At 43.3% G+C, this 27,827-nt stretch overlaps 1 protein-coding gene across 2 annotated transcripts in view; it reads right to left on the bottom strand.

Moving 5' to 3' along the window:
• Positions 1 to 27,827, bottom strand: part of Clstn2 (calsyntenin 2) — a 615,455-nt gene that overhangs the window by 89,995 nt on the left and 497,633 nt on the right. For both annotated transcript variants that reach the window (XM_021250694.2, XM_087186235.1), the window contains 3 exons: positions 16,990 to 17,175; positions 7,896 to 8,144; positions 2,128 to 2,249 (listed from right to left, as the gene is read on the bottom strand). In XM_021250694.2, coding sequence (XP_021106353.1) covers positions 2,128 to 2,249; positions 7,896 to 8,144; positions 16,990 to 17,175 — 557 coding nt within the window. The remainder of the gene's footprint in view (positions 1 to 2,127; positions 2,250 to 7,895; positions 8,145 to 16,989; positions 17,176 to 27,827) is intronic.

The raw sequence follows: 27,827 nt of genomic DNA, 5'->3' as shown, positions 1-27,827 counted from the left end.
AAATGAGTTTGTAGGTACCTTGATCTTGGATTTCCCAGCCTCCTTCATTGTGCAGAAATAAATTTCTTTTGTTTAAGCCACTCAGCCTGAAGCATTTTGTTATGGCCTCCTGTGCTAAGGCAGAGTTGAAGACAGACCTTTAGCAAAATGAAGATTTGACAATTTCACAGTTTCCTCAAAACTACAAATATTTTGTATTTCACTGACAATTATGGTCTACAAATTTTAACTTTAAAAATGTTTAAGTTTTAAATTAGCACGTGCTCACCACAGAAACAGGATAGCATAATGGAAAGGCCAGGTGCTGGTTGTGTTTTGCCGTGTGACCCTGGGAAAGTCACTGGGCCTGAGTCTCTTGCCTCACAATGCCCATTGGGAAGGCCTGCAGCAGAGCTGAGGTTGGCCTCACACATACAGTGTTCCTAGCACAGAACAGCCACTCTCTGGTAAGTGAATGTCAATGAGACCAGAATAGTCTGGGAGATGTTCAGTGAATTTCAGCCCCTCCTTAAACTCACTAGTTTAGGAGCAAATCTCAGATTTGCTAGATTTACTATGTATTTATATGTACAACCAGAATTCATTGTCTATTTTCAATTTCAAACTCTGTGACTTCATTTTTCTATCTCTGTGCTTCTCAATCCCATCTCAAAAAACGCTGCAGGGTATCTATAATTATCTTCACCAATATGGCAATGTTCATATTAAAATAGCCCTCATGATATGGAATTTATTTTAGTTCACTTCACTTTGTATTATTTATTTTAAAACATCTCATAAAAGCCATCTGGCCCTTTAGGACATAGCTGTGAGGTTGCTGAGAAATCATATAAACAATGTCAAGATTTTACCATTACTGCGAGAACTAGAATTCTTAACTTAGAGGAACACAGACAAATGCAGATGCCATCTTTTCAGAATTCTGGGATCCAGCAGGAGAGGATTTATGGGAGTGGGCTCGGCAATGTCCCTCAAACATCTCCTGAGCTTGGCATCCTTGATCCTGTTACGCTGCCTGGAGTTCCACTGGTGAGGACTCGCCAGGGTCACTGAATCTTGCTTTAAAGAGTGTACATTTCTACTTCTATGAGGATGAAAGCACTCACTGAAACTCAGTGTGAATTAATTCTGAGACCCATCCCACTGGAGGGCTGGGGATTTAGGAAGAGGATGGGTTAGAGATGGAGAAACAAGAAGACAGAAAGGACAGGATAAAGAAACATTCAGCTCCAGTCAAGATGTCTCAGATAGTGCACATGATGGGCTTTAAGGAAGAAAAAGCAGACTGACAACCCCAGAAATACCCAGTTCAGGATATGGGTGAGACAGAATAAAAGCCAAACAAGGTTCTGGGGTCCCCAGACAGTAAGGAAGGGTCATAAAATGAGTATTATTTCATCTGTTTGCTTAAGCAGCATTCATTCTACACTCCTACTATTGGCTGCTGGACTCTCTCTCTTTTGATATTTTAAAACCATTTTTAAAGAAATGAATCTGGCCCCTTGAAAATCTAAGTGAAGACCAACTCTAGGTTTGCTGCATAGACTCTTCTGCAGTGGCACAGCCACCCAGAGAAGTGAGAGCTCCCTCCACAGCCTTAGGATTGAACAGTCCTCAGAAACACACCCTTTAGGACTCTGGATTTAAACCACACACTTCATGTGTCATTGACAAGTGTGATGCAGTGGCCCCTTTGATCAAAAGTCATGAGGCTCTGGAGATGATCTGATTTTGCACTTCAGAAAAGAACACTCATTGCTCATGGTGCTCTGTCACTGACTTCAAAGTACACAGGTCCTTGAAGTGCTCACAAAGATCATGGAGGGGCCTGGGGACCAGGAAAAGCAGCTTCTCATGAGCTCCACACTGAGCAAAACAGACGAGATGCACATGGGCAGGTCCACTGACCCTGCCAGTCTTGGTTGGCAAATGTGGACCTCCTCCCACCAACTGACTTTAAGGAAGTCGGTTCCATCCTGACTTTAAGAGACTGTGTACCCTTCTGAGAGGATTTTTCCAAAACTCAATGAGTGATCAGAACTCGAAGTGCCTACCGGCCCCGTCCCTGCAGGAACATGCCAGCCCCCTGCAGAGCTGTGAGTGCAGGAGGTGCACCAAGAGCCTCACCTGGTCCAGCTTCCAGTGGAACTCTGCAGGGCGAAAGGTGTCGGCCTGGTCAAAGTCCTTCCTCAAGAGGAAGACGAGGCGGCAGTTGTGCACATATAGGGCATAGTGGTGCCGGTTCATTTCTGAAAGGCAAAGAGGAAGGACTTGGGGAGTGAGAAAATCCCTGTCAGTCTCTGCCAGAGGTCTTCCTGCTATCTTGCCTAGCACATCTCAAAGGATAAAGAAACAGGCACTCTGGTTTTCTCCTTCACAAGTGGTCTGATGAATGCTCTGGAACACACCTCATGGGGTTCACTGAAATGGAAGAAGAGGACTCAGGAGAGCCCACAGCAAAACTGCTGCTGAGAAGCCACCTGGGCTTTAACATTGACCTTCTATTCAGGTCCTGCATCAGACCCAGGGTAAAGTTATTCAGGTTGACAAGCTTTTTTTGTGGTGACAAACATTTCCAAGAGGCTTGAGTGTGCTCTCTGCCGTTGCCGTCAGCTGATCTGGACTCCTGTAGCATAGCTGGTTCCTGTTAGAGTTCTGAGGTTTTGTTTTATTTCATCGGGCTGACAACAGTGATCACAGAGTACCTGGGCCTTTGTCTACCTAACCTGTGTTAAGAGGAACTGTCTTGCTTTTAGCTGCAGGGAAGACGAGATAGATTGATTTTTCAGCAGTAGACATAATTTTCTAACTCTCCAAAGAAATGAACAAACATCTTCTCCCCATGCCCAGCAATCAATGAAGGGGACATTTTCTCCTCTGACATAAAAACTTTCTTTCCTGCCTAAGAAATCTTATGTCATGGCTATAGCTATGATGCCACCAACAGGCAGAAGAGGAGCTGTTCTTTGACCAATACTTAGAGAACTCATATGTTATTATGTTGTAGTGCACAGGAAAATATACCAGGAAGGACTAGATTCAGACAGACTTTGGATGAAGCTGTATCATTGAGTGATGTTGGGAAAGTTATTTGCCCTCTCAGAGCCTTGGTTTCCTTAAATGCATCATGACAGTGATGCTGGGCTATCCTAATGTAGCCTAAGAATAGGATATTGTGATCATTTCCCATATATCCTCTCTAAACCTTACCTATGTTACATGAGTTGTAAGTATATGCTGTATTTTATGTGCATAAGTATATATAGGTTATATGCATATGTTGTGTACATATCAATGTATAAGTTTTAGTATATATATTGTATAAGTTGTGGTGTGTAACTGAGAGATTTGGAGTGGCTACAGCCATATTTGTCAACCTAAAATTGATACACATGTGGGCACAAATCTGAGAAAGGGCACAGAAAAGGAGCCAGGGCCTTTACCACACCTTAACTTTAGGATGACTTTTTGAAACCATGATAGCTCTGGATGTGTTCATCTACAAGAACCCTACATTCCCTGAATTCTTTTGCTTTTTCAGTTTTCCAATATCAGTTTAATTTGGACTTCCCATTCCCTGTAATGGAAAGCATCTTAATTGATACAATGAGGAAATGCGGGTAAAGCATATGCCCAGAACAGATGCTCAATGACTGTTAGTGTTATAAAGACCATCCCTCTGCCTCATGACCACGGCAACATGGCAAAGCAGTGTCAGATGCTGTGTTCATGTATGCATTACAGTCCTCCAAAATGTAACCCAAGAGAGGCAGGAAAGGGGATGGTCAGTTGCCAAGCATGGCAAGACTGGCCTGGGCCACTGTCTGAGTGAGCACTCTTAGCCTGTGGCTAGGCAAAACACTCTGACCTGGTTATGAGGAGTCTATCAAAAATTTCTTATCTCTCTCGTAATTGTTTATCTGATTTTCTGTAATTTCTGTTAATAACTGTAAAGAAAATACAGAAAGAAAGAATTTTTGCCTTTATTAGTTTTACATGCATTCAGGAGAGGTTAGAGGTGAGGAGGTGGACCAGGAAGAACGAAAAAATAGATTGCCCTCTGCCAAAGCATCTTCTAGCCTAGGAGATTTCTCCCTCTCTCTGCCTTTTTGTTGCTCTGGATTCCTAGAGTCAACGTACACACCAAGAAGCATCTGGAGCTCAGCTAATAGGCAGTGAGAGTGAGGTTCACACCCTTTCTCTATAACAATATCAATCCTTCCGAGTGGTTTTCTGCCACTTCCAGGGTATAGGCGCACCCTTTTCTTTCCCAGCAGACACAGCAATCATCCTAGCACTTTCCACCAGACTGAAACCTCTGCCATTCTACCTGGTACTCACTGGATCAGGTTGGTCCTCTCTCTTGGAAAGCCCAATAGGGAGGTAGCTAGCTCTGTGTGTAGCCACTTATCATTCATTGTTTTTCCACTGAACTCAGAGGGAGCAAGAGAAGGCTGCCTGCCAGGAGCAGAAGACTCAAGTATCAGGAACAGATGTGTGGGCAGGAGGATTATGGAGATAGGGTGGAAACTGAGGAGGGATCAGGAAAGACAACAGGAAGAAGCATTGTTCGCACAGGGAGTGGAAAGGTAAGGGCTAACGAAAGTTGGGTTGGAGTAGGCACAAGTGTCCCACATGGCAGAGACACCGCTATGTGTTCCCTTAGCATGTTCCCTTTGTTCCCAGACACATAGCTAAATGCATTTCACAGCCTCCCATGGTTATTGGGGGTGATGTGACCAAGCTTTGGCAAGTGGAAGGTGATTAGATATAAAACATGTCGCCTACTGTTCTGATCAATAAAAGCTTTCTGCACTCAAATGTATTCTAACCTTCTCTTCAGTGGCTGAGAACAGCAGTCACAAAGGCTGCAAAGGTTCTTGGTCTCAGAATGCCTGGGCAAAGCAGAGCTTCCCCACCCTGCAGACTCAGGGCCACTGGGCAATGATGCATGAGGGGACACTTTGATGAGAGAGTGTCAGCCACTGAGACTTTAGTTTTTTGGTAGCAAGGAGAGTGGCTTTCTCTTTCTCTTTCTCTCTGTTGCAATCAGCCATTGCTGACTAGTCAATTCTGTTATCCAACTATTTATAAATTACTTTGTAATGGACAAGAATTAATGAGTTTTATTTGTAACGAAGAGAAATTAATGCGATTTTCATGAAGGAAAAATTCAACATTTTACCTTAATAGCTTTCTTACTATTTATATTCTTTGATTTAATAATTCAACTTCCAGTCGGAAAACAATCAGAAATATCCAAAAATTATATATCAGAATACTCACTACAGCATTTTTTCATTTGCATTTAAAAGGAGACAATTTAAATATCCCACAAAAAGTAGCAAGTTAAATGGAATATTATAGGTCCACATGGCAGAGCTTTAAACTGCCATACAATTCACATTTTCAAGAATATCTTATCACATATAGAAATGATCTGGATAGTTATATAAAGAAAGCAGATAATAGTGTCACGTGTATTATAAAAATAGATTCAAATTGTGAGAATATTCCACTATATGTAGAAATAAAATAATATTTTAATGAAACACACTGTTATCAAATGAGATCTCAAGCATTCAGATTTTAGGTGTCTTTTGTATTTTTATACAGTTCTGTGTTTTTTTGTACACCTCATATAAAGATGTGTTGCCTTTACAACTGGAAAACATTTATGATATAAAACAAATCCTAATAAGTCTTCAGTTTATTCCCAATTTTAAAATTTTTATTTAGGATAAGGATATAGTTATAGACATTTTTTAAAGCCAGAGAAGTTTAAAAAAATCTTTCCACCTCTCTGTCCCAGTCTTGAGGTAAGTGTGATTTTCTATAAGGCCTGAGCTGCAGAGCCCCAGGTCTTGCTGGGTGGGAGCACTCAGTGCCTGTAGCTGGGCTGCAGTGATGACAGGAGGCATTGCTGTCTGAAGCACAGTGTTCAGCTGTGGCTGCCTGTAGCACCCCCCTGAGTTTTGGATTTATGGAACTAGGGTGGGGTCCTGGCATCTACATAGTCTTACAAATGCATTCGTTTATTCTAACCAGACCTTTGAGACAATAGTCTGGCCCTGGAGCTTCTGATAAGCAGTCCTAGCCGGGGATTTAGCTCAGTGGTTTCGCCGCCTGCCCTGATAAGCAGTCCTAGGTCCAAGCCTGCTGTTTTTGGTAACCGGCTATGTTATCCTGGGGCCATTATTCGACCATCCACGTTCCTCTATAAGAAGGAACATTTATATCTGTCTGCTGTGCCTGCTAGGGCTACTTGATACATCTCAGAAAGGACTGTGTGTGTGGCCACCGACCACAGCTTCACGTTTGTCTACACAGTGCTAAGCTGTTGCTTCATCATGACTTTGGCTCTAGAACCATTTTGCGCCTGTACCACAAGTGCTGCCAGGGCCACAGTATAAAGACTGGACCCAAACCTCTGTGCCACCTCAGGAAATCTATGAAGGTCCCAGAGAAAAACTGTTGTTGGCACCAACTCCTCCTACACAGACTTGTGACTAGGGGAAAGCTAGGTAACTGTATCTCAGTTCGTCTTCCAGAAAATACATTGTTTATTGTAAAGCTCAATTGAAGTAGATAACTTGGAGGCTCTTGTAGCACCATAAAGTAGAATAATACTAGAATTAGTAATAATAATAATAATAATAATAATGGTACTGTCAACATCAGGTAAATTAATAGAGTGCTAAGATCTGGCACTTCTAAGTGATTTTATACTTTATTTCATGTTTATTGTCCTTGTTTTACACATGGAGAAACTGAGGCTCAAGGAGATTAGCAGTTCCTCCAAGGCTACACCTTATGGGGTGGTCTAGCTGAGCTGGGAACTTCGGCTGTCTGAGAGCAGAGGCTGAGCTCTTAGGCATCCTTCCATATCATCAGCTGTTAAGAATAAGTGGTTATTATTTATTGTAGGTATTTTAACAAAAGTTGTATTTGAAATGGGAAACTGAAATTATAATTAAAGATAGAGTTGCAATTTTCCATATGATCTCAGAATATTTGCATGTGTGTGATGTGGGGGTGTAGTGATAAGAGCACAGGGCTTGAGCTAAGCTGACATTCCAGTTCTGATCCCTACTGCATGTATGAGTATTTGGGACATATTACTTAACCTCTTAAGGATGTTTTCATATCCTTAAGATGAGAAACCCAATAATACTTGTATAAAATGGTAAAGGCATGAGAAACTGTTTAGAATAGTAATAGCTAACATCAATCACATGTTCAATGTGCCAGGCACTGTTCCAAGCACTTCATGTATATTAAGTCATTTAATCCTCATAAAAACCCTATGAGGAAGATAATACTATAATACCCATTTTATAGACTGGGAAAGTGAAACACAGAGAGGTTAAACAACTTGCCAAAGGTCACATAGTTAATAGGTGGTGGAGCACTTTTAACCATAAACCTGAGAACTGCCTGACCCAGAATTAGCACACTGACAATGCCAAAGAACTATTAGCTGTTCCTAAGACATATGGTGGTGATTTTCGTATTATGACTCTAAGTTAGCAGGACTCTTATTTAAAAGAAGTCTTTTGGAAATCTTTAATTATATATTAAAGGTGGAGTTTCTTTGTTGAAGTACAGGTGAAAATTTCTCTTCCACCCCTGGCTCATCTATAGTAGCCCTGAGGTACTTCTAGGGATGCTGCCTTTCTGAGAAGCCCAGTTTGAAGACCCTGATTCCTGCTCTTGCACTCACTGCATCTGTATCTGTATTTCCCCTCTTTCTTGCTCCTTTTTACCACAAACCCAGCAAATCAGAAGTCAGAAAACCAGAGACCAGAATATATTCCCCCCTCCACACATTCCCATTTCCCTCACCCCTCCTCCATGTGAACAGTTGGGACACAGGGGCTGTGCTAGAGACTCACCAGTTTTATCTGAGTTGCAGAGGATGGTTTCCTTCTCAGCCCTCACACCGGGGCTGGGGCCATGTTTCATCCACATGGTGATGGTGAACTGGTCCGTCAGGTTCTTAGGCACAATTCCATCTGGAATCTTGGCACCCTGTCTGCCATCAAACTTAAAGATCATCTCACTGCTGTCCACCAGCAGTCCTGAAGTCCAGTTGGTGGCAGTGCTGGGAGATGGCAAGAGGTCGATGATGCCAGAGGAGGCTCCTATAGGGGGCAGGAACAGAAAGCACAAAGGCTCATTCCTCTAGTCTAAGTAATTGGGAAAAGAGGTGCCACACACCATTCCACTCTGAATTGCTTCTAACTTACAAATAAAAATGATGCATGTGGCAAGTTGGGGTGTGACCAACTATTATATACGGAAAAAGTGTTGGATGAGTTTAGAGGGTTAGTAGAACCCTGGAGACTTTTATTAGAAAGTTCCTGGAGTTTGATGAGCTGGGTGGATTCGTTCATGTACTTACCCATTCATTAACCTTTCAAGCTTTTATTGAGCACTAAGCATGTGCCAAAACCCCTGCTAGGTGCTGGTCACATGAAGCGAAATCAGACACAATCCTTGATCTGCAGAAACTCAGAGCCAACATGTTGAGCTGCTGTTATCAGGACTGTGAATGGGGGAAAGTTCTAGATCTTTATCCCACAGGAAAGAGTGTGAGCCACTTTGTAATCACACTGTTTTATAACCATATGCTGAGGCCAAATGGTACTGTGTGGATAATATGGGTTCTGAAGTCAGCAACACTTGAGTTTGACACCCGGTAGCATGACTTGCTAGCTTTGTAACACTTGTGACTCTATTTCCTCTCCCTGGTGTCTGGGGACTAAATGATAATGCATGTCATCTTGCAGCAGCATGCTTGCCACAAAGTGAGTGTTCACTCATGTTTGCTCTAACTATCATTAGCATTATTATTATTTCTGGTACCACTGTTATTTTCCAGGGTAAGGTACAGGGACTTACCCTGAAACAGTGAAAGTGTATGGGCAGATTACTGTTGGCGGAGCATCCTGGGGCAGCTCTCTGGACCATAGGCTGAGGTGAGAGGGAGTAGCTGGCTAGGCAGAGAGGCCTGGACTGCCCTGCTTGGAGGATGTCAGGCCCTGTCACTCTCTATAGAGGCTGTAATGCAGAGCTCTTGATCCCGATCCCTACAGAGGCACAGCTCCCTATGGAGGCACAGCTCAGCCATTCAGGGAGGAGGAAGGGCTGGGAGCTTGCTGCTATGTTCAACTAATAAGAACTGGAGGGTCTTAGGTGTGCTGGGGGCTGGTGTGTGGGGCTATTTACTGACATGGTACTACCAGCTAGTTATAAACTCTGATGCGAGGAATGGTTTTGTGTACTATCTGCTGCTTGTCACATTTAATTTTTGACTTTACAGCAGAGCCTCATTTCACCTAGGGTTTGAATTTCAAGGACAGCCACCACACAAAAAAATCTCCTGCAATTAAAATGACCCTTGAAAGCACGTACAGAAGATATTTAATGACAAACACCCTTTCCCCACCTCAGTTAGTGCCCTCCATAGGTATTTGTAGTAAAGCCATTGATTGAGATGGTATCAAAGAGAAACTTGTGAGTGGTCTGGGAATGGGAGATACAGGGTACTATGGAAAAAGTTCATTTCTCTAGCACCTATATAATAATATTATGACAGTAACTTCTTTCACCCACAAATACATTGGGTCTGACGGAAGGATTTGTCCAGTATGAAGACAGCCAGTGATTGGGACACACAGAGTGTGTGTTGGTTCCTGAAATCTGGGGTGGGCATAGAGATGCAGGTTTCCTGTTCAGGGCTCCTGATTTCTAGTTCAAGCCAGCAGTGTTAATATTGTCTAGCAGACCAAGACAGAGGTCTACACGTGGCATCTGCTGAGGTCTGCTGTACCATCAGGGAGCAGCCAGGACTCCACACAAGGTGCCCGGAGGACAGCTTGACAGGGCATGAAACTCCTTCGTGTGAGCATCCTTCTTTTGGTGAAGGACTTGGCTGTGCCTATAGAATTCACATAGCAGGTAACACTTTAGAGTATGAAGGAAATGATCAAAAATTTGGCCCCAAACAGGTTTGGATAAAAAGATAATAGGTACAGACCAAGGCCTAGCAGAGGGTGGTAGGAGAGAAGTCAAAGGAAGGTTGGGAGACAAAACTGGTTATAGAGTAACTCAGCTTGGCCAGGGATATCCTATGAATGTAGTTTACATTTACAGAGCTTTGCTTTTAACCTTTTTATAATTTTAACTACTATTTTATTAGAAACTATTTATTGGACAACGAGTACATGCCAGATTGAATTTAGTAAGTACTTTCCATGCTCCTTTCCAGTTACTCGAGTGGCTAATACTACTAAGATTTCAGTTTATAGACAAGAAACCCCAGGCTGTGTGAGTCCAGGATCACATTCAGCTAGTGAGTGGGCCCATCACCAGGCCATTCTATCCCCAAAGCCCAGGCTGCACACTGCACCACTTCAGTTGAGTTTGGAGAGAGAGAGCTTATCTTATAGCTTCCTGTGCATTTTGTAAACATAGAAACTGAGGCATAGGTAAGGGGACACTACTGGATCAAGACTGCACAATCACACAGCTAGCTAGAGGCAGGTGCTGCTCTCAGACACCCAGCTCATGTTTTTTATCCCACATAGTAGCCTCCACTCAGCTGACCTGCCAAGCGCAACCCAGTCGCCTGGCATGGCACCTCCACATTCAGATCGCTCCTCCCATGTTGAAGACATCCTGTGCCCTGGCAAAGTCATTGACGTGGGGCCCCCCTGTCTTCCTTGTGGAGGGGGAATGACAGGCCACCCTTCCTATTCTACAGATGTTTCTGCCAGAAAGCATGAAGCTGCATTTAGCCAGATGGTGCACACTTTCACAAATTTAACAGACTGTATTTCATTTCTTTGTACACTTAAACTGAGAAAGATTTACTTTCTCTCAGAGTTCTGTCTCTTCTCTCTGAGGGATCCCACAGGAAAGCAGAGGGTAAACAGAATGCATCACTTGCAGAGATGGTATGGCATCATCTGCACATCAAGATGTATTTATAATTCTCCTTAGGAATTCTCTGTGACAGTCCCTGGAGCCCTTAGTGGCTGAGAATTCATGTTGATCTGGTGCATAGCAGCAGCAGCTGGAGTGCTGGTGGCTTTGAACAAGAGGGAGGTTCTGATTTCAGGGGCTCTGCCAGGGTGGAGGAGCTGCTCTGAGACAGAAAGCAGACAGACACAGGAGGAAATGAGGCAGATTTGAGGACCTACTATGGGGCCTAGGGGTGGTGGTTGTTGTCTGAACTTAGTTTATGGGTTTACATTCTGGTCTGGGTGATTTGATCTTGGTTAGGGCAGACAGTGTCCTTAGCACTTCAAGATAGGCCTGTGGCAGAGATGAATGACATGGAGCCCTCCAGATCCACCACAGGACATGGGCAGGAGTGGGTGTAAGTGGGAAGGTCTCAAGGAGAGGAACCATTGTAATTGAGGAACAGGGCTCAGTTTGACAGTGTTCCCTCCATGAAAAATACATATGGTGAGCATGGCAGTTGTGCAACATCATTTCTACATTATTTCAATAAATGTTTATGCAATTTTCAAGCTTAGCCAGGCATTGTCATGTGAGTGCAGCCACAAATCACAGAGAAATGGCTCTGCTTTGGGGGACCCAGTAAGGCTTTTGCGCTCTAGAAGGAGCAGTACAGTGGGTACAGCAGTTCAGTAGTAGGGAGAAGCCAGGAAGGGACTCTACAAAAGTTTTATGGACTACCAGTCCTGTGAGATGGAAGAAGATATCTATTCACAACATAATTCTCTGGCCCATGGTATCATCTTGGTCAAATGATCAATGAAATATGAGTGTGAGTGATGTGTCATATCAGGGCAGAGGCTGGAGTAGCTAGTGCATGGCTCACCATGTGTCTCTTCCATCTGCCCTGAGTGTTTTAGACAGAGACTGCTCCATTAGCCTGGGTCCCGGTAGGGAGCCAACATGGAGTACAGCTATAGACAATTGAAGGACATGTAGTAGGAATGATAAACCTTTGTTATTTTAAGTCAATGAGGTTATGAGAGCATTTGTTACTGCAGCATAACCTTTCTTATCCTGACTCATTATTGGTGTAAGTGATTAATATCAACAGCTACAATTCTCATTTCTCTATTTGCATTCCAGAAATACTGGCAAGGAGGATTTGCTGATATCTTTTCATGATTTCAAAAACTGTTGGACCTACAATCAGACTATCATTCCATCTCTAGAATCTTGAATAGGAGGTATTCCCTTGAGGTCTTGGAACCACAAATTTGAATTTCTAAGTGAAGAAAGTTGGGCTATGGATGAAAGGTGACCAGAGAGATTCTCTGGGCAGGGCTGTGGATACCTACCCAGTTGCTGACCAGATTGGGCAAGGCCACTGCAGGAAAAATCCTCCTTCCTAATAGAGGAGGGCATGTAGTATGGTCATTGCTAAATGACTTCCAAGAAATAAGTATATCCAGAAAGAGGCCCTCTGATTACAATCGTCATCCCTGAATCATGGTATGCAGCTCTTTGCTGACACAATTAGTGATTTAGTCTGAATTCCAGCATGTGTTCCCCTGTTTTCCTTCAGCTCTGATCATGGAAGCAGTGGCCATGACTAAGGGGCTAATTTTCTTACTCCTAGAAGCCCCAGAACTTTGACAGTATCTTGGAGACATTCACGATAGCGTCCTGGGCTTTTGCTCTTCTGAGGGTATCAAAGCCTCTGATAGTTATTCTTAGAACAAGTTCTTTTAAACTGCAAGTTATACTAGAAAACTACTTACTTTCAGAGTTCCTAAAAAAATTGCACCGAAACTTTTTAATATATCTGTCTTCCCCAGGAGACTGAACTGCTAAGTAGTTTTATTAATCTCTATATTATTTCAAGAATTAGTGGGCTGGGGATTTAGCTCAGTGGTTCCATCACCTGCTTCACAAGTGCAACAACCCGAGTTTGATCCCCGGTACCAAAAAAAAAAAAAAAAAAAAGAATTAGTTCAGCATTTGGACAGGCAACCAATAGTTGCTGAAGTAAAATTATATGACTGAATGGATATATATGTCCTCTATGAAAATCTCTTGGCTAATAAGTGTATATATCCCACAGACAACTTAAGGTCTGGTCGCTTGTACTGCTCTGACATATGAAGCACTTGATTTTAATGGCACCCACACACTTTGTGGCTTTTCCTTCAACAGGAATTTTCCTGGAAGTCTTTGCTCACAAACAGAGCAGCTGCACTGGCATTGTGTGCAGGAAGTAGTGGCCAGCTGCCAGGAGCCCTGTGGTCACTGGAGAAGCAGACCCCGACTGTGGTGCTACAAAGGGCACAAACATTACAAGGTACTTTTCTATTTCCTGTAATGAGCAGTGATGTAGGGTCATTGAAGTGGACCTTTTCTTGGATAGTTGTTAATGTCAAGTTTAATTTGGCTGAGAGGTATCCCTGAAGGATTCTTCATGCTTTTCATACTCTACGCAGCACTGTGACAATTCCCCTCTGGAAAGCCTGGTTCTGAGATGATAGGTTCTTCACTTATGTCCCTGAATTTGAAACAAGTCACAGGTAGTTGGCCAACTTCTCCAAGAAGCCTGGGTTTGTATAAAGTTAGGGCAGTGAGAACAATCTTAGGTTACATTTGGTCCACATGTAAAGGAGACACAGGCTCAGGGCCCTCCATTGGCTTTGTCTACAGCCAAATGGAAGTGTTTCCAAGTATTAATCTCAGGAAGCAATATTTCTGACATGCAGACCCAAATAAGCCATTTCAAGGCTGCTGCATCTGCTCAACCTTTCTCATGGTAGGTCTGATACCCACTATTGTTTGCTTTCCCCTTAAACAGTGTTGATTCTCTTGCTGCCTTTCATGAGTTGACTCTACCACAGGAGGAATTAGCAGGCAGTGACCAGGTTACTGAACAGCTACAGCATCATAGAAAGAGCTCCAGAACTGTAGCCACCACAGAAACACTGCAGGGCAGACCCCTGCTATACATAGAAATAGGTGACCAGTGATTGCAGGGAAGAACATTTGGGAGGAGAAGAGAAGAGAAGAGAACAGAAGAGATCATCTTGTGGTGGAAAACATGATCACAGGCTTGGGGATGAGAACAAACCCAACAGAGAGACCAAAGCGGAGGACAAACCAGGCTATAACAATGGATGAGGTGGGGGAAGACAGATCATTAGGAGGGCTAAGAGGCAGGGTAAACTTTGGCACTCACACCTGTGTAAGGTGTGATTGTCATAACTGTGCCCTATATCTGCTCTCATTTCTGAATTTCTAGTTTTGGTTTACCCTCATCCAGGTAGATGCTTAACTAGAATCTGCTTAGATTCCTTCTTTCTCACTCTTGACAGCTAATCAATCATTAAACTTCGCTGATTTTGCCTCTTAAATCTGTCTTAAATTCATCCCTACTGCCACTCCCCTGGTTCAGAACTCATTATCTCTTGCTTAGACTATGGCAATAACTTCCTAATTGGTCTCCCTGTTTCCCTCAAAAGTCAATACAGATTTGTAGGATGAAAAATGCATGAATGCTGAGGCTTAAAGTGTCATGGCTGCTCTCTAGTTGGGAAGCATAGCAAGAAGCTTTTCCTTCATCCCATGAATACACACAGAAGCTTGTCTCTAAAACCCACGGTGCCCACAGGAGTCAGTGATTTGTGACCCAAGATCCATCTTGGGAGACATCCAGCCTGCATTTTCCTCTGAGTTTGGAAAGAGCCTGGGCTCTGGGGTTTCACTTCTTTGCTTCTGCCCTTTTTCCCTGGGCTCTCACCAGTGCAAATCAAGAGTCATTCTCCTGACATGAGGCTAGACTGGCCTGGCCACTAGAGCTACTGGGACAAGGTTCCCAGAAATGTGGTGGGCAATGCTACTAGGAAGGTCATCAGAGAGGAACCAGATTTTTCTCACTCAAAAGGCAGCTCCCAGCATCAGATTAAGTTTCACCTTGCAAGGAAGCTGAGTTAGCCTGCTTTTCTGCAAGGCCAGGCTGGCAGCCCAGATGGAGTGTGCTCTGAGAAAACACCACACACAATTTGGCTCAGAAGCATCTTCCCTTAGAACATCCTTCTTACCCTCTGTATCTCCTATCTCTCTGCAGAAACATTCAAAATCACATCACAAGCCAGTGGCCTTGGGCCTATCTGATCTTTAACAAGCTGATTCCATCATCTCCTTCTAACCTGGAGGAGTTTAGGAAATGACTCTAACCCACAGTGGCATGGGGTTGGGTTGACTCATAATCCAGGTACTACATGGGAAATGAAATGGGATATTCATTCAAAGTAAGAGATCGTCTTAGATAGCATCTGTGCATGCAGAGGGAAGGAGAGGACTGGAGGCAGTTTTCTGAATATTGCAGTTACCTTATATCGATTTTTATGAGGTGTTTTTTTGTAATATTGGAGTTGTGGTGTTTTCTCCAGGCAGCTACCTGGTTCCTGAAGGGTCTGTATGCCCACAGGCCTTCCCTGTCAGCCTGGTGACATGGTGAATAGGATGTGATGACACCCAATCGATTTATTTTGGTTCTAAAGCTTTTACATGGTTATTTGTGAAAGAGCAGTGTCAGTGAAAGGGTATGAGTGAGGGAGAAAACTACCCCAAAGATAATAGGGGTGGGGATCTTTCCAGGGACAGCAGGCTACATTATGCATTGTGGAGTTTCCCTTTCTTCTTGAGGAGGTGCAGTTACCTCCAGATACAGTTCCAACATAGGAGTAATCCCTATACTAAGCTCCCATGGCATGGTTTGGGAGTTAAATATGAATCCTTGCATATTCTTGAAGAGAATAAGGAAGCAATGAGCTGTGCACAGGTGTGAGATGAAGGGGGCCCGTCAGCAGTCTGGCTCACCCAGCCTGTGGGGCCATCCCCACCTCATAGGATGCACATCCTCTCCTTCTACAGATTCCCTGGAGAGTTGTATTCTAGCTCCCGGGACCTGGCTGGCCCATGCAGTTGCTGAGCTAAAGACTTAACTGCAAGTCCTGGCTGTCATTTTCTGTCTGTGTAAACTTAAACAAGTTATTTCATACTCCGGACTCTAAAGTTTCCATCTCTAAAATGGAATGAATAACATCCTGCCCATAGTGAAGGGGCAGTGTTTTTTTTTTTTAACTCAATTAAAAAACACACACAGGGCTTGGGGTTTAGCTCAGTGGTGCTGCCACCTGCCTAGCAAGCACAAGATCCTGAATTCAATCCCTGATACCAAAAACACAAAAACAAAAAACAAAACAAAAACAAAAAACCACACATAAAGAAACTCACAACAGGCTTTAAATAAAACTAGGCTTTCCTCACACTCATCTTTCATAGCATCCTCCATTAGCTTGGTTTCCTAATTCCTGACCTGCAAAAAGCCCCCCAAGCACACATGAGTATCTTACTCTCCCACTCCCACCCCCACCCAAGCCCCTTGCTGCTGTGGATAGCCAGACCTTCCTTCACTGGCATGTGACCTAAGCAGTTGCACAGGGTCCCAAGCTTAGCTGTAGGCATTTGGTTTAATGCTTTGCTCTTTCCAAATTTTTAATAATTTTTGAACAAGAGTTCTACATTTTTTTTTTCGGTGAGCCTTGGAAATTAGGTACCTGGCCAGGTGGAGTGGAGAACAACCCCTTCCCCAAGTGCCTGACAGTGCTCTTCATACTGGCCCTGGCCAGGTGGTTCTCTATAGCAGAGCAAAAGGGAGTGTGCTTGCCTTTTGGCTCTGAGCTAGGTGTTTTTAAACATGCTGTGCTCTTTGATTCCTCTTTTACTAATGAAGAGCAGAGATTTCACCTTTCTACTTGACCAAGGCCACACAGCTAACAAATAGTCTGAATCAGCCCTGATGCCAAAAGCTAGGCTGTCTCATTCTTTGCTATAAGTAAACATCTACCCAAGAGTGGCATACACTGATGAAAGTGGGGAGGGGTGATTATTTCCTAATATAATAAGAGATCCTTTTTGGTATATATCATTTAACAGCAATTCATTCAACAAATCCTAACCAGGAAAACCTACCACATAATTTCTGAAGGGATCTCTCGGAGTATGTCTCCCGGTCACAGCCCTTCCCAATGTAGTTGGTCTGCAGCTCTGCGGTGACCTGGAGAGAGGACACAGCTCCATCGCACGTCTCCAGGTGGATGCTGGGGAATAAGGGCAGACTCCCCGAACCAGGCTGGTACTCAATCCTCTTGGTCCAGTCTGAATAAACAAGGAGATAATGAAAAGTAAATGAGATGTGGTCAGTCCTACCAGAACACCTGTTTCGAAAATGTGAATGGGTTCCAATAAATTATTTGTCTCAACAAATATATTAAGGAACAGTTTGAGGATTATGGAAATTTTGTATTTACTGATATAAGATTTTGACCCTGAGATAGACTATGCAAATACAGAAAGCTACACCCAGCTGAACTGAGCCCCATAGGAATATACAACACACAAAAGTGCACATCTCAAATATTTACCAGTTTCTTAGTTCACCATGTACTATGCAAGAAATAGAACGAGGTACAACCCTCAAAAGCACCACCAGTGATGAATCAAAAAGGGAGAAAAAGAAAATGTTAGCACAGTTTTACACAAGTGCTACAATGAATATGGTGCTTGACCTTTATTTGCTGGTGGAAGTGGAGCTGGCAGGGTTGCAGCTGCTGTGTTGTTGTGGAGGGTAAGGAGGTTCTCGGGAACAGGTAGAAAGTTGTGACTGCAGGTGTGGATGTGTCCATTTCCATCAGCAAATATCAAGTCTGCTCAAGGTCAGGTGCCATACTGCAGTGCTTGCATAAAACTGCTGTCTGTCTTTTCCCCTTTTTATACATCAATGGTGACATTTTTGAGTGCTGTGCTTCTCTCCCTATCCCCTCCACTTTGCCTCACTTGATGATTTTCAGAAACACATATGTCATATTTTAAAACAGAAGCAAGCATAGTCATTTGAGGATGAGATGAGATCACAAAGCAGGGTGCAAGGATACTCAAACAGTCAGGGCTTTGACTTGCTGAGGTAGGGCTGATGATCTTATCATCAGTTTTCTGTGGAAAATTAATTGGAAGACAATAAACCATAGGAGAGAAACAAAGGCACAATGAAAATGGCACCATACAAGAACAGTGCAATGAACAAAAATAAACACTAAGAGTGTGTGCGCACAGGAATGGATTTGATACATAAAAGCAGCAATGACTGAGAGTCAGAGACATCCAAGGTGATGCACAGAGCCTGGTAATGCATGCTTATTGACAACATGGGCACTGCATGCTTGGCAAGGATGTGGTTCTGAGAGGCTGTGCAACTGCCCTCAGCCAGACTTGAGTGTGAAACAGTGAATGGAGCCATCAAGGAATGTAGTTATGAGTACTATCCATTTACAGACCCCAGGTGTTTGTCACATACAACATTGCCATCAGCAACCTTTGGCCAAATTAGAATTGAAAATGTATAAAATTGCCTGTTCTCACCCATGAGAAACTCAGTAAGTCTTGCATTTGTGGGACTCTGTGTCAGTCTGAAGCCACCAGGAGCCTGTGCATACTCCCAGCGGGCCACTGGCAACCATCATGGTGATCCCAGTCCCGTGGAGAAGGCTGAGCTTAGGGAACAGCCAGAACAACCACTTATTTGGGGATTCCGTGTGCCAGGTTTTCCTTGGAGTACCAAGGGACATAGCAGCAAACAGGTGAGGAACCAGGAGAAAGAGCTAGGTAGTGAATAGGCCTGTGTTCTCCTATTATAAGAGAGTAAGTGCAGCAGAAGGTGAGAGACAGGGGACACTTCAGATGCAGAGTCCACATCTGTACTGAAGTCTGAATGCCAAAGATGAACTTGCTCCCAGGAAGCCTTGGAGAAGCACAGACCACAGCGATCTTGGTTTGACCCTAGGAGGGCAGGAAGTTCGTGGGCAGGTTACTGAAGGCCTCCAAGCCTCAGGCACCATATCAGTAAAATAAGGACCATAGCACTGACCTCACAGAGTTGGAATGAGGATAGAGTGTGACAGTGGATTCTGGGTACATAGCAGGTACCTGATCAATGTCATCCCATGACAAGGAAGAGGGGAATGCCTCCCTGTGCTGCACCCCTGCCATGTTCCAGATAAATATATAATCTGGGTTTAAGTCTGAGCCCCTTTGTCTTATGGCTGCACTTTTGGGGGTTTTTCAGAGTATGCATGAGCAGAGTTTGCACATCATGGTTGTGAGGTTCATCCCTAGGGAACTTACAAAGGAAGGATGTTTGGATGAGTGTGACTGCACATGAAAGGAGAATATACCTGATCACAGCCCCCAGGAGTTGAGGCCTGGTCACTAGGCCATCACCTCCTGCAGGATGAAAGCATGGCCCCAAGTTTCACCCTTAGTACAAACCACTGAAGCAAAGGAAGGCTTCTTGTCAGGTGTATCTGAAAGTCACTGGGCCACAAGCAGTTGTCCACAGCCAGCCAGGTGTGTAGCATCCTAGGTACAAATTATTCATGCCTGTGTGCATTTGATCATGCTGTTCCTTCTACATGGAGTTTCCTTTTCTTTCACCTTCCCTCTTGTCACCTCCTCCATGCAGTACTTCTTCAGTCTGAGTAAGTGTACTCTGTGCCCCCACAGCATGGGCAACATTAGACTGCAGCAGTAGACCCAAGCTTTGGGATGACTCCGAATCCCTATCATGCTGCATGGTCCCTGGCATAAAGTAGATGCTCACTGGCTTGCAGTACAAAGTGTGAATAAATCATATAACATATGATAGTGAGAATATCCATTCATGTGCCTATCTCCCTCAGTAACTGTAGACTCCTTCACAACAGGGATTGTGATGTTTGCTTTTGAACCCTCTATAACATCAGAATGCACAAAATACTTGCAGGCGGATCTGTGGAGCCCCAGCCACCTCACCCTGACTGCTGCCCACCCACCCCTCCTTGAGCTGCAGATAGAATCCAGGCTTGTTTGCAGCTCCTCTGCACTGACCCTATCTACCACCTTCAATTTACAGATCCATCCATCCTCATAGAAGCACACAACATGTTCAGTTGTCTTTGTTCTTGAGAAGGTGATTGGTCCAAAACTGAATATGGTGTTCTGCTTCCCAATAACAAGAGATAGCACCAAGGAGGGAGCCTATTCTCCTCCCCACTCCAGGATCATTCACTTTCTATAGTGTTGCAAATTAATAAATGGGGAGCCTCAGTGTGAGCCCCAAAGAACTAGCCCTTACTTTTAGCCAGTAAGAGCCCTGTCACAATATCTGTTCTAGTTGGTCACAGGGTAGGGAGGTCTTGTCCCTGAAGACACCCAAGACACTCTTGGTATTGATTCCCTTTATTCCATAGGCTCTGTAATCATTTCTTTTGAATCTATATATTTTGGTAGGTATTTCTGATGCAAAATTCCATCTCAAATCTCTTTCAAGAAGAGTGCAAACTAACCAGCATCCAGCAAGTAAATCACAACAGGAAAGCCTGTGAAAGCACAATCCTGCAGTTTCCATCCTCTGGCCACGCTTGGCTGGGGGTAGGGTCCTCTCTGCCTTCAGGGAGAAATCAGGTGTGGAGGAGCTTTATTCCTAAAGCTGCCAGTTACTTTGGTGACCCCTTGAGGCTTGTTTTTGAGGGTTATGAGGCACTGGCAAAATTGCCACTATATAGTAAAAAAAAAAAAAAAAATCAATGAAGCTTTCTGAGCACAATGTCCTTGAGAGAGTAGGAAGTGTACACAAACACCTTCCACTTTTCCAGAAGGAATTTGAGTGGGGATTAAGAGAGCAAGAGGCAAACCACCTAATTCAGCCCCTTGCACATGAAATGTCTATTCCTCTTCATTTTCAGGAGGCTAAGACAGCAAGGTAGTCATAGGTATGACTTTGAAATTCAGCAGACTGGGATATAAATCTCAGACTTAGCACTCACTGTAAAATTTTTGGCAAATCATTTAGCCTCCTGGAGTCTCAGTTTCTTCTTCTGTAAAATGTATACCTACCACCAAGATTTTGGGGGAGGGGAGATTAAATGAATGGTCATTTCAGCACCAAACATAAAGAACATGTTCAATAGATGTTATTTTAAAATGATCATTTATTAAATAATACTAATTTCAAGAAATAACAAATGTTAAGCACCTACAACATTATCAAGCATTTTATATCTACTCTTTTGTTTAATCCTCTGAGGCTCCAGTGAAGGGGTATTACTACCATAATTGTACAAATAATAAAACCATAGCTGAGTTATTGTGACTTGGCTAAAGTAACACAACTCTTTTACAAAAGCTCTTCTATCTGGGGATTTTTCAGAACCAAGAACAACTATAACTCATACAGATTCCCTTTTGAATATTCAATTCACACTAACTTTTTTAAAAGGATAATCCTGATGTTGATAGATGATAAGGAGTGTGGTTGGTCTCATCACTGCCTGGCTTTGAGTGCAATTTGTAGGGACTGGAGCTTTGCTTTGATGCTTAAGTCCCCAGTGATTTGGACTTGAACCTCAGTTCCCCCAAATGCAGTTTTATAAACTTGTCAAAGCAATTGTCATCTCATAGCCTCCATTGTCTTGTCTGCAGATTCCAGATAATTTCCTCTGTTCCTAGGCTTGTCTTGAGCATTAAAGGAGATAACAGAGGCTGAGGGCCTGTGAGAGTGAACTCCCCATGAAGCCACGTGTGATGGTTGACTGATTGCGTCAACTTGAGTAAGAAACACCCACCTAAATTGGCTCAGCATAACTCTGAATGTGGGAGATCCACCTTAGGGAGGATTATCCCCAGAATGGTATAAAAGGGAAAGGAAGAAGGAAGAATTGCTTCTCTTCCTTCAGAGGAGCTCCAGTCTTTGCTTTCACCTTGGACATAGTCTCCTGGGTTCCAGAGCAGATTCTTCAGCCTCCAGTACCATCTGCAGCCTTCTGGCATAAACCCTTCAGCCCTCACATGAGACACTATAATGAGCTCTAGGCCTTCAACGGGATCCTTCGGATCCTCAGTGCACAGACAGGCCTTTTGCACTCTTCCATACCTGACTCTGTGGGTGGCCATTGTAAGCCAATCTTGTCAATTCTCATATATCTGTATAGCTTGTATTAAATGATATACCACATTAAGGAACATCCTAGCTGGGCCTAGTGGCACATGAGCAATTTCAGCGCTCTAAGAGGCTGACACAGAAGGAGCATAGGTTTGAAGCCAACCTTTCAACTTAGTGGCTTAGCAAGACCTTATCTTAAAATAAAATAAAATAAAATAAAATAAAATGGGCTAGCATGTAGCTCAGTGCAAAGGGCTTGGATTCAATTGCTAGTACTTCTAAAAAAAATTTCCTTGGTTCACAAGCTTCCCAAACTTCACTAAACTACCCTGCTTGGAAAGAAAATCTTCATAATTTATAAAAGGTTCAGAGACTAATTTATGAATCATGGTTTGATTTTTTTCTTAAGTGAACAGAAAGGAAACAGACTGCCTGCTGTTTTAATAATCAGGCCTAAATTGCCCTGTAAGTATTCCTGAAAAAGCAAATATTAGAATGCCATTGGGATTTAAGGGTCTTCTTTGTGGATTAAGAATTTAGAAACATGATGATTTTATTATAACTCCTGCTAAATTTGGGGGAACGTATGTTTTCTTATCAGGAGAATACTAACAACTCGGAACTTTCATATTAGCTGCCTAGAGGTGGATAAAAAGCTAATCTGAGACTTCTGGACAGCGCAGGCTTTGGGGGCTCACATAATTCAAGATATTCAGGTTTGTTGTTCCAATTCTGCAGGATGAAAGGGATGAAAGGAAAAGATGTAGGCATGTCAAAGACTCTTCATTCCTTAACCATGCTCTTCCTGACCTCAGCTTTTAGCAGCTGAAGAAGCATTAGGGTTTCTAGGAAATTACTGGATTTACATAAGGTGGGTGGCTGGATATTGGGATGCTGAGAGATGGGGATGGGAAAGGGGTCCCCTGAGCATGAGCTCCTCAAGAAGCTGACATTCTAATCAGGTCATGCAGGCATCAACCATCTGACAGCTCTCTAGCCTTTCTGTAAAGGATGGGTAGCTTTGATGTGAGTACCCAGATTCTTCCCCTTCTGCTGGAAGAAGCTAAGGTAGTGTCATTGTTCAGCAGGGAGCACATCATCTTTACTGGCTATCAAGTGCATCCAAGTTGGGGTGGGCTGGTTAGGAATAAGAGATGAATTGTAGAGGTAAGTGGAAGTTAGAGGGTATATGCTGGCTAAGAGATTTGGATTTCAAGTCAGGACCAGGCCAGAGCCATAAATAGGTGTTTAGTGAGGGCATTAAATATCCAGACTGAGCTTTGGAATGGTCAGTCAACACCTGAGTTCTGCCTACTGTTCATTTAGAGCTGCAGAGCACTCCTGATAGCCACCCATTGATCAATCTACCATATGCAGGTTGTTGCTTCTGATAGGACCATGCAAAGGGATGCTCCGTTTAGTTAATTCAATTCATTTCAATTCAAGAGTGTTAACTCTGTAGCTGGACAGACTCCAGTGTGAGCTCTGGCTCTGCTGCTTGTTGGTTGTGTGGTCTAGAATAAATTACAGAGCTTCTCTGAGCATCAGAAAAATGAAGATAACCTAAGTCTACATTGCAGAGGTGCTCTGGCAATTGGAGGGGGCTCCATGCTTGGATTATTGGATTGCTATCACTGTTATTGTACGTTCTTAATAATTTCAGAACAAAGGATCCATATTTCCATTTACACTGGGACCAATGAATTATGGAGCTGGTCTTGCCTTGCCAATTGACTGACCTTGGGCATGTTTCTTAACCTCTCTGAGCCTCATCTGCAGAATGGGAATATTCATTAATTATCACAGAGGGAGGCCTCACTACAGGACCACTAGGAACTAGGGCTTTGGGGTCAGTCCTGGGTGTGGATATCAGCCCCGCTCCTTAGTATCATGTTCTGCAAGTCATCTCCTTTCCTGTCAGTTTATGGATGCAAACCCTTATTTCAGAGTCATTTATAGGGTTTACATGAGTTAACAAATGCAACCTACTTAGCCCTGTGCCTGACACATAATAGGCACATACATTTTGAGCATTAAATTATTTGGCATTGTCTTTTCCAATTAAAAACAATTACACACAGGCACCATTTAAAAAGAAACAAATACAAACTCTGAACTCAATTACAAATACAAGGAATCTCCTCTCTTCCTTTATTACTGACCCTTTTCCATTTACCATATTTTATTTTCACCACTGCATTTTATTACCTTTTAATTCTATTACAAAGAGATAATTAACTACAAAAGCAAAAGTGGGAGGGGATGGATCTGCCTGTATCCCTATCTTTGGTTCAGCCTTCATCCCATTGTTCTTACTATTCCCTCTGCCTGGAGTCTAGTCCCTGCCCTTCCTGTGGCTGACCCTTCCCTCCCTTCAGCCATCTCCTGGGTAGCTGTAAAGGAGGCCTTCTCAGGCTCACCTTGATGAAGAGTCTGCCCCAGGCCCCTCCATCATACACTCTCCCCCAGATTATTTACTGATGTGTTTATGTCCCATTCCCACTCTGGAGCAGGACTTGTCCTATGAATGTAATAGTGAGTCTGATCTTGCTAGGGTCAGGCATCACCTCTTTAAAGCCTGTGATAATCCTCTCCTTCCTCACACCCTGGTTCCAAGCCCTCCAGTGGGGCCGTGGGCTCAGCAGCCAAAGCTGAAGTGAACGATATGGTGTTCAGGAACCAGGACAGCTTTCTACCTTGCTTTCTCAACCCTTCAGCCCTGAAGACCCTCAGCTCCCCAACAGAACATGTCTGAAAGGATCAGTGCCGTAAATGTGCAGAAAGGTGCATCAGGCAGTTTAGAGCAGTTCTTCTGAAAGATAATTCTCCCACAGGGGAAATCATTAACTCAACCAACTAGGGTACTTTCTCTCAGATTTATAGAAACGCTTCTCTCTTATGTCCAATAAACATGAGCATTTTCCAGGCGATTTTCTTATCTTGAGACAAATGTATTATTGGTATTAGATGGAGCAGCTGTTCTTTAAGACTCTTTACTTTTATGCCTTTGAAAAGCCTCTACAATGGAAAAGAATAGTTTTTCATGCACATTTTCAGTCTTTTTTAAAAGATCGCTTATGTATACTTTTCATACTCTAGTTATATAAATCTCTTTAATCTAATGGTTGTAAGGTTCAAAACTGATTTATTTAAGTAAAGGGACCTTGACTGTAGGTGGTACTAGAGTGAAGGACTTTCCATTCCAGTGAACACTTTACCATAGGAACCAAATTCTCACCTCTTCAGAAAATACAGCCCAAATGCTGAGTCTGCTGAATGCATGGAGACCCTCATGTCTATGTGTGTGTGAGGGGGAAGGCAGCTCCCTCCCATTGCTGGGGCTGGGGTAAGCCATTAAAACTGTTAAAAGATGCTTGGCAAAATGTGTCTTGGGCCTCAAAATACCTATAGACTTTGGCCTGATAGAAGCACTCCTGAGAAGCTAAGTTAAAACTTAAACAATTACTTTTGTACTATATTCATTAATATATTAAAAAGAAAACTGGGGGCCAGGGATTTAACTCAGTGGTTCCACCACCTGCCTCACAAGTGCGAGGTCCCGAGTTTGATCCCTGGTACAAAAAAAAAAAAAAAAAAAGAAAAGAAAAGAAAACCAGAGCCAGGCTAGCTCCTGACAGTCACACAGCCACACCTAACTACAAGGACATGGTCAATCTGAATATGCCTCTTAGGGAATATTCTGGCCATGGAGGGGCAGTGTGCTGTTGTGAAGTGGGGAAATGAACATGACATAAAGTTAAGTGGAAAAAGAACACAAAGTTCAAATGACTGAATGATGAGAGAAAACTCTATTATAATGTTGATAATAGTGCATTATTAGATTATAGGGGATTTTTATTGTGATTTTTATTCTGCCATTGTTTATCGTTTCAAAGGAGGACAAACTATAACTAAAAGCGTTAGTGGCCTAACTGCCACCCCAACAGAATGCAGAGCTCATCTAATTCACCTGAAAAACATCTTTTTCCCTTTCCAGAAGGAACTTGCCTGGGCAAAGAGCCATAGCTTCCCCTGTCAAAAGGGAAGTGTGACTCCTGCCCACACAATACACATAGAGTTATTTGGTGTTTAGTGAGGCCAGTGTTATAACCCACAGAAGCTAAAAGCTAAAGAGCAAAAGCCTTGGAGACCAAGAAAGGGGACAACACGGTGTTAACATTACTTCTGGGCCTGTGGTCTGAGGGAAGGGCTGATTCCCCGGGAAGCCCAGGGAAGGTGGGAATTTCAGTACATGTGAGGCTGACATTACCCAAACCTCCCATGCAAATGAAAACAACACTGAGATTCCACCTCACTCCAGAAAGAATGGCTGCTATCATGAAATCAACCAGTAACAAATGCTGGCGGGGCTGTGGGGAAAGAGGAACCCTGCTCCACTGCTGGTGGGAGTGTAGACTGGTGCAACCACTGTGGAAATCAGTATGGAGATACCTCAAAGAACTAGGATTGGAAGTCCCATTTGACCCAGCTATTCTCCTGCTGGGTATCTTCGCCAAAGAATTAAAAGAATCATACCAGAGTGATATATGTGTACCCATGTTCATAGCTGCACAATTTGTAATAGCTAAAACTTGGAAGCAGCCCAATTGCCCATCAACTGGAGACCTGGATAAAGAAAATGTGGCTTTTTTTAACAAAGTGGAGTACTAGTCAGCCATAAAGAATGAGAAATTAGAGATATTTATAGCTAAATGGATGCACATTGAGGTGATACTCTTAAGTGAAATAAATAGGACACACAGGCATAAATACCGAATAGTTCTCTGGTGTGAGAAACTGAGAGTGTAAATAAGGCCTAAAAGGTATAATAGATAATGTGAAATAGGAAGAAAAGGTGCAAAGGGGAAGGGGAAGTGGGAGGGGTAGGGGAAAGGAAAGAAGGAAATGGAATTAATATGAGAAAATCAAAAAATGGAAACAAACTCTTTGTAAATAGGGAGGGATGGAGGGGTTGAAGGGAGGGCAGGGGAAAGGGAAAAATAAGAACCAAGAGAGATTATGTAAAGGTGCAAATTTCCAATGATGAATGTCATTGTATTGTATACCTAAAATGCACCAATAGAATAAAATTAAAGAAAAAAAAACAAACCAAAAACTTCCCAGCGGTAGGAAGGGCCCTTCCTAACCTCACCTGCCTGTGTGACCCAGGGATACAGAGTCTCAGGTCAGAGACAGATCCTGGAGTTGGGAGATGCAGAGGGGAATCAAAGCTGTCCCAGCTTCTGTCTTTAAAATAAGACCAACCAAACAATTCACTTGTCTTGAACCTTGAGGTGAGTTTACTCAGCGTTGATATCCACCAACCATGCTATTAGCAATGAGTCCCCAGAGGGAACTAGGTTTGAGAGGCTCCAGATGGTGGGTGTTCTGAAGGTACCTGGGCCATGGGGACAAAGGCTGGCTGGCTCCATGAGAAGGCAGGGTTATGGTTTGTCTCTCAAAGGCTTGAATGTCAGAAGCTTGGTCTCCAATGTAGCAGCACTGAGAGAGGTAGGGCCTAATGGGAGGTGATTAGGACATGGGAGTAATGATTTTCCTTGGAGAGAGATTGGGCTAGGTCTTGAGGGAGTGAGTCAGGCCTTGTAGGACTGGGTGAGTTACCGTGAGAGTGGTTTGATAAAAGGGAGATCTGCTTCTCCTCCCTCTCTCTCACACATGTGCTCCTCTTGCACATACTACTTCCATTTCTGCTTTCTACCATGTTGCAATGCAGCATGAGGACCTCACCAGAAGCCAAGTAGATGCTGGCACCTTGTTCTTAGACTCCAGAACTGTCAGCTGAAGTGAACCATTTTTCTACACAAGTTACCCAACT

This window comes from Heterocephalus glaber, unplaced genomic scaffold, assembly GCF_053883595.1.
Source record: "Heterocephalus glaber isolate CG9 unplaced genomic scaffold, H.glaber_assembly_v1.0 deba00001504, whole genome shotgun sequence".
NCBI classification, from domain to species: domain Eukaryota; kingdom Metazoa; phylum Chordata; class Mammalia; order Rodentia; family Bathyergidae; genus Heterocephalus; species Heterocephalus glaber.
The sequence above is the reverse complement of the archived record's forward strand: the minus strand, read 5'-3'. Positions and strand labels throughout refer to the sequence as shown.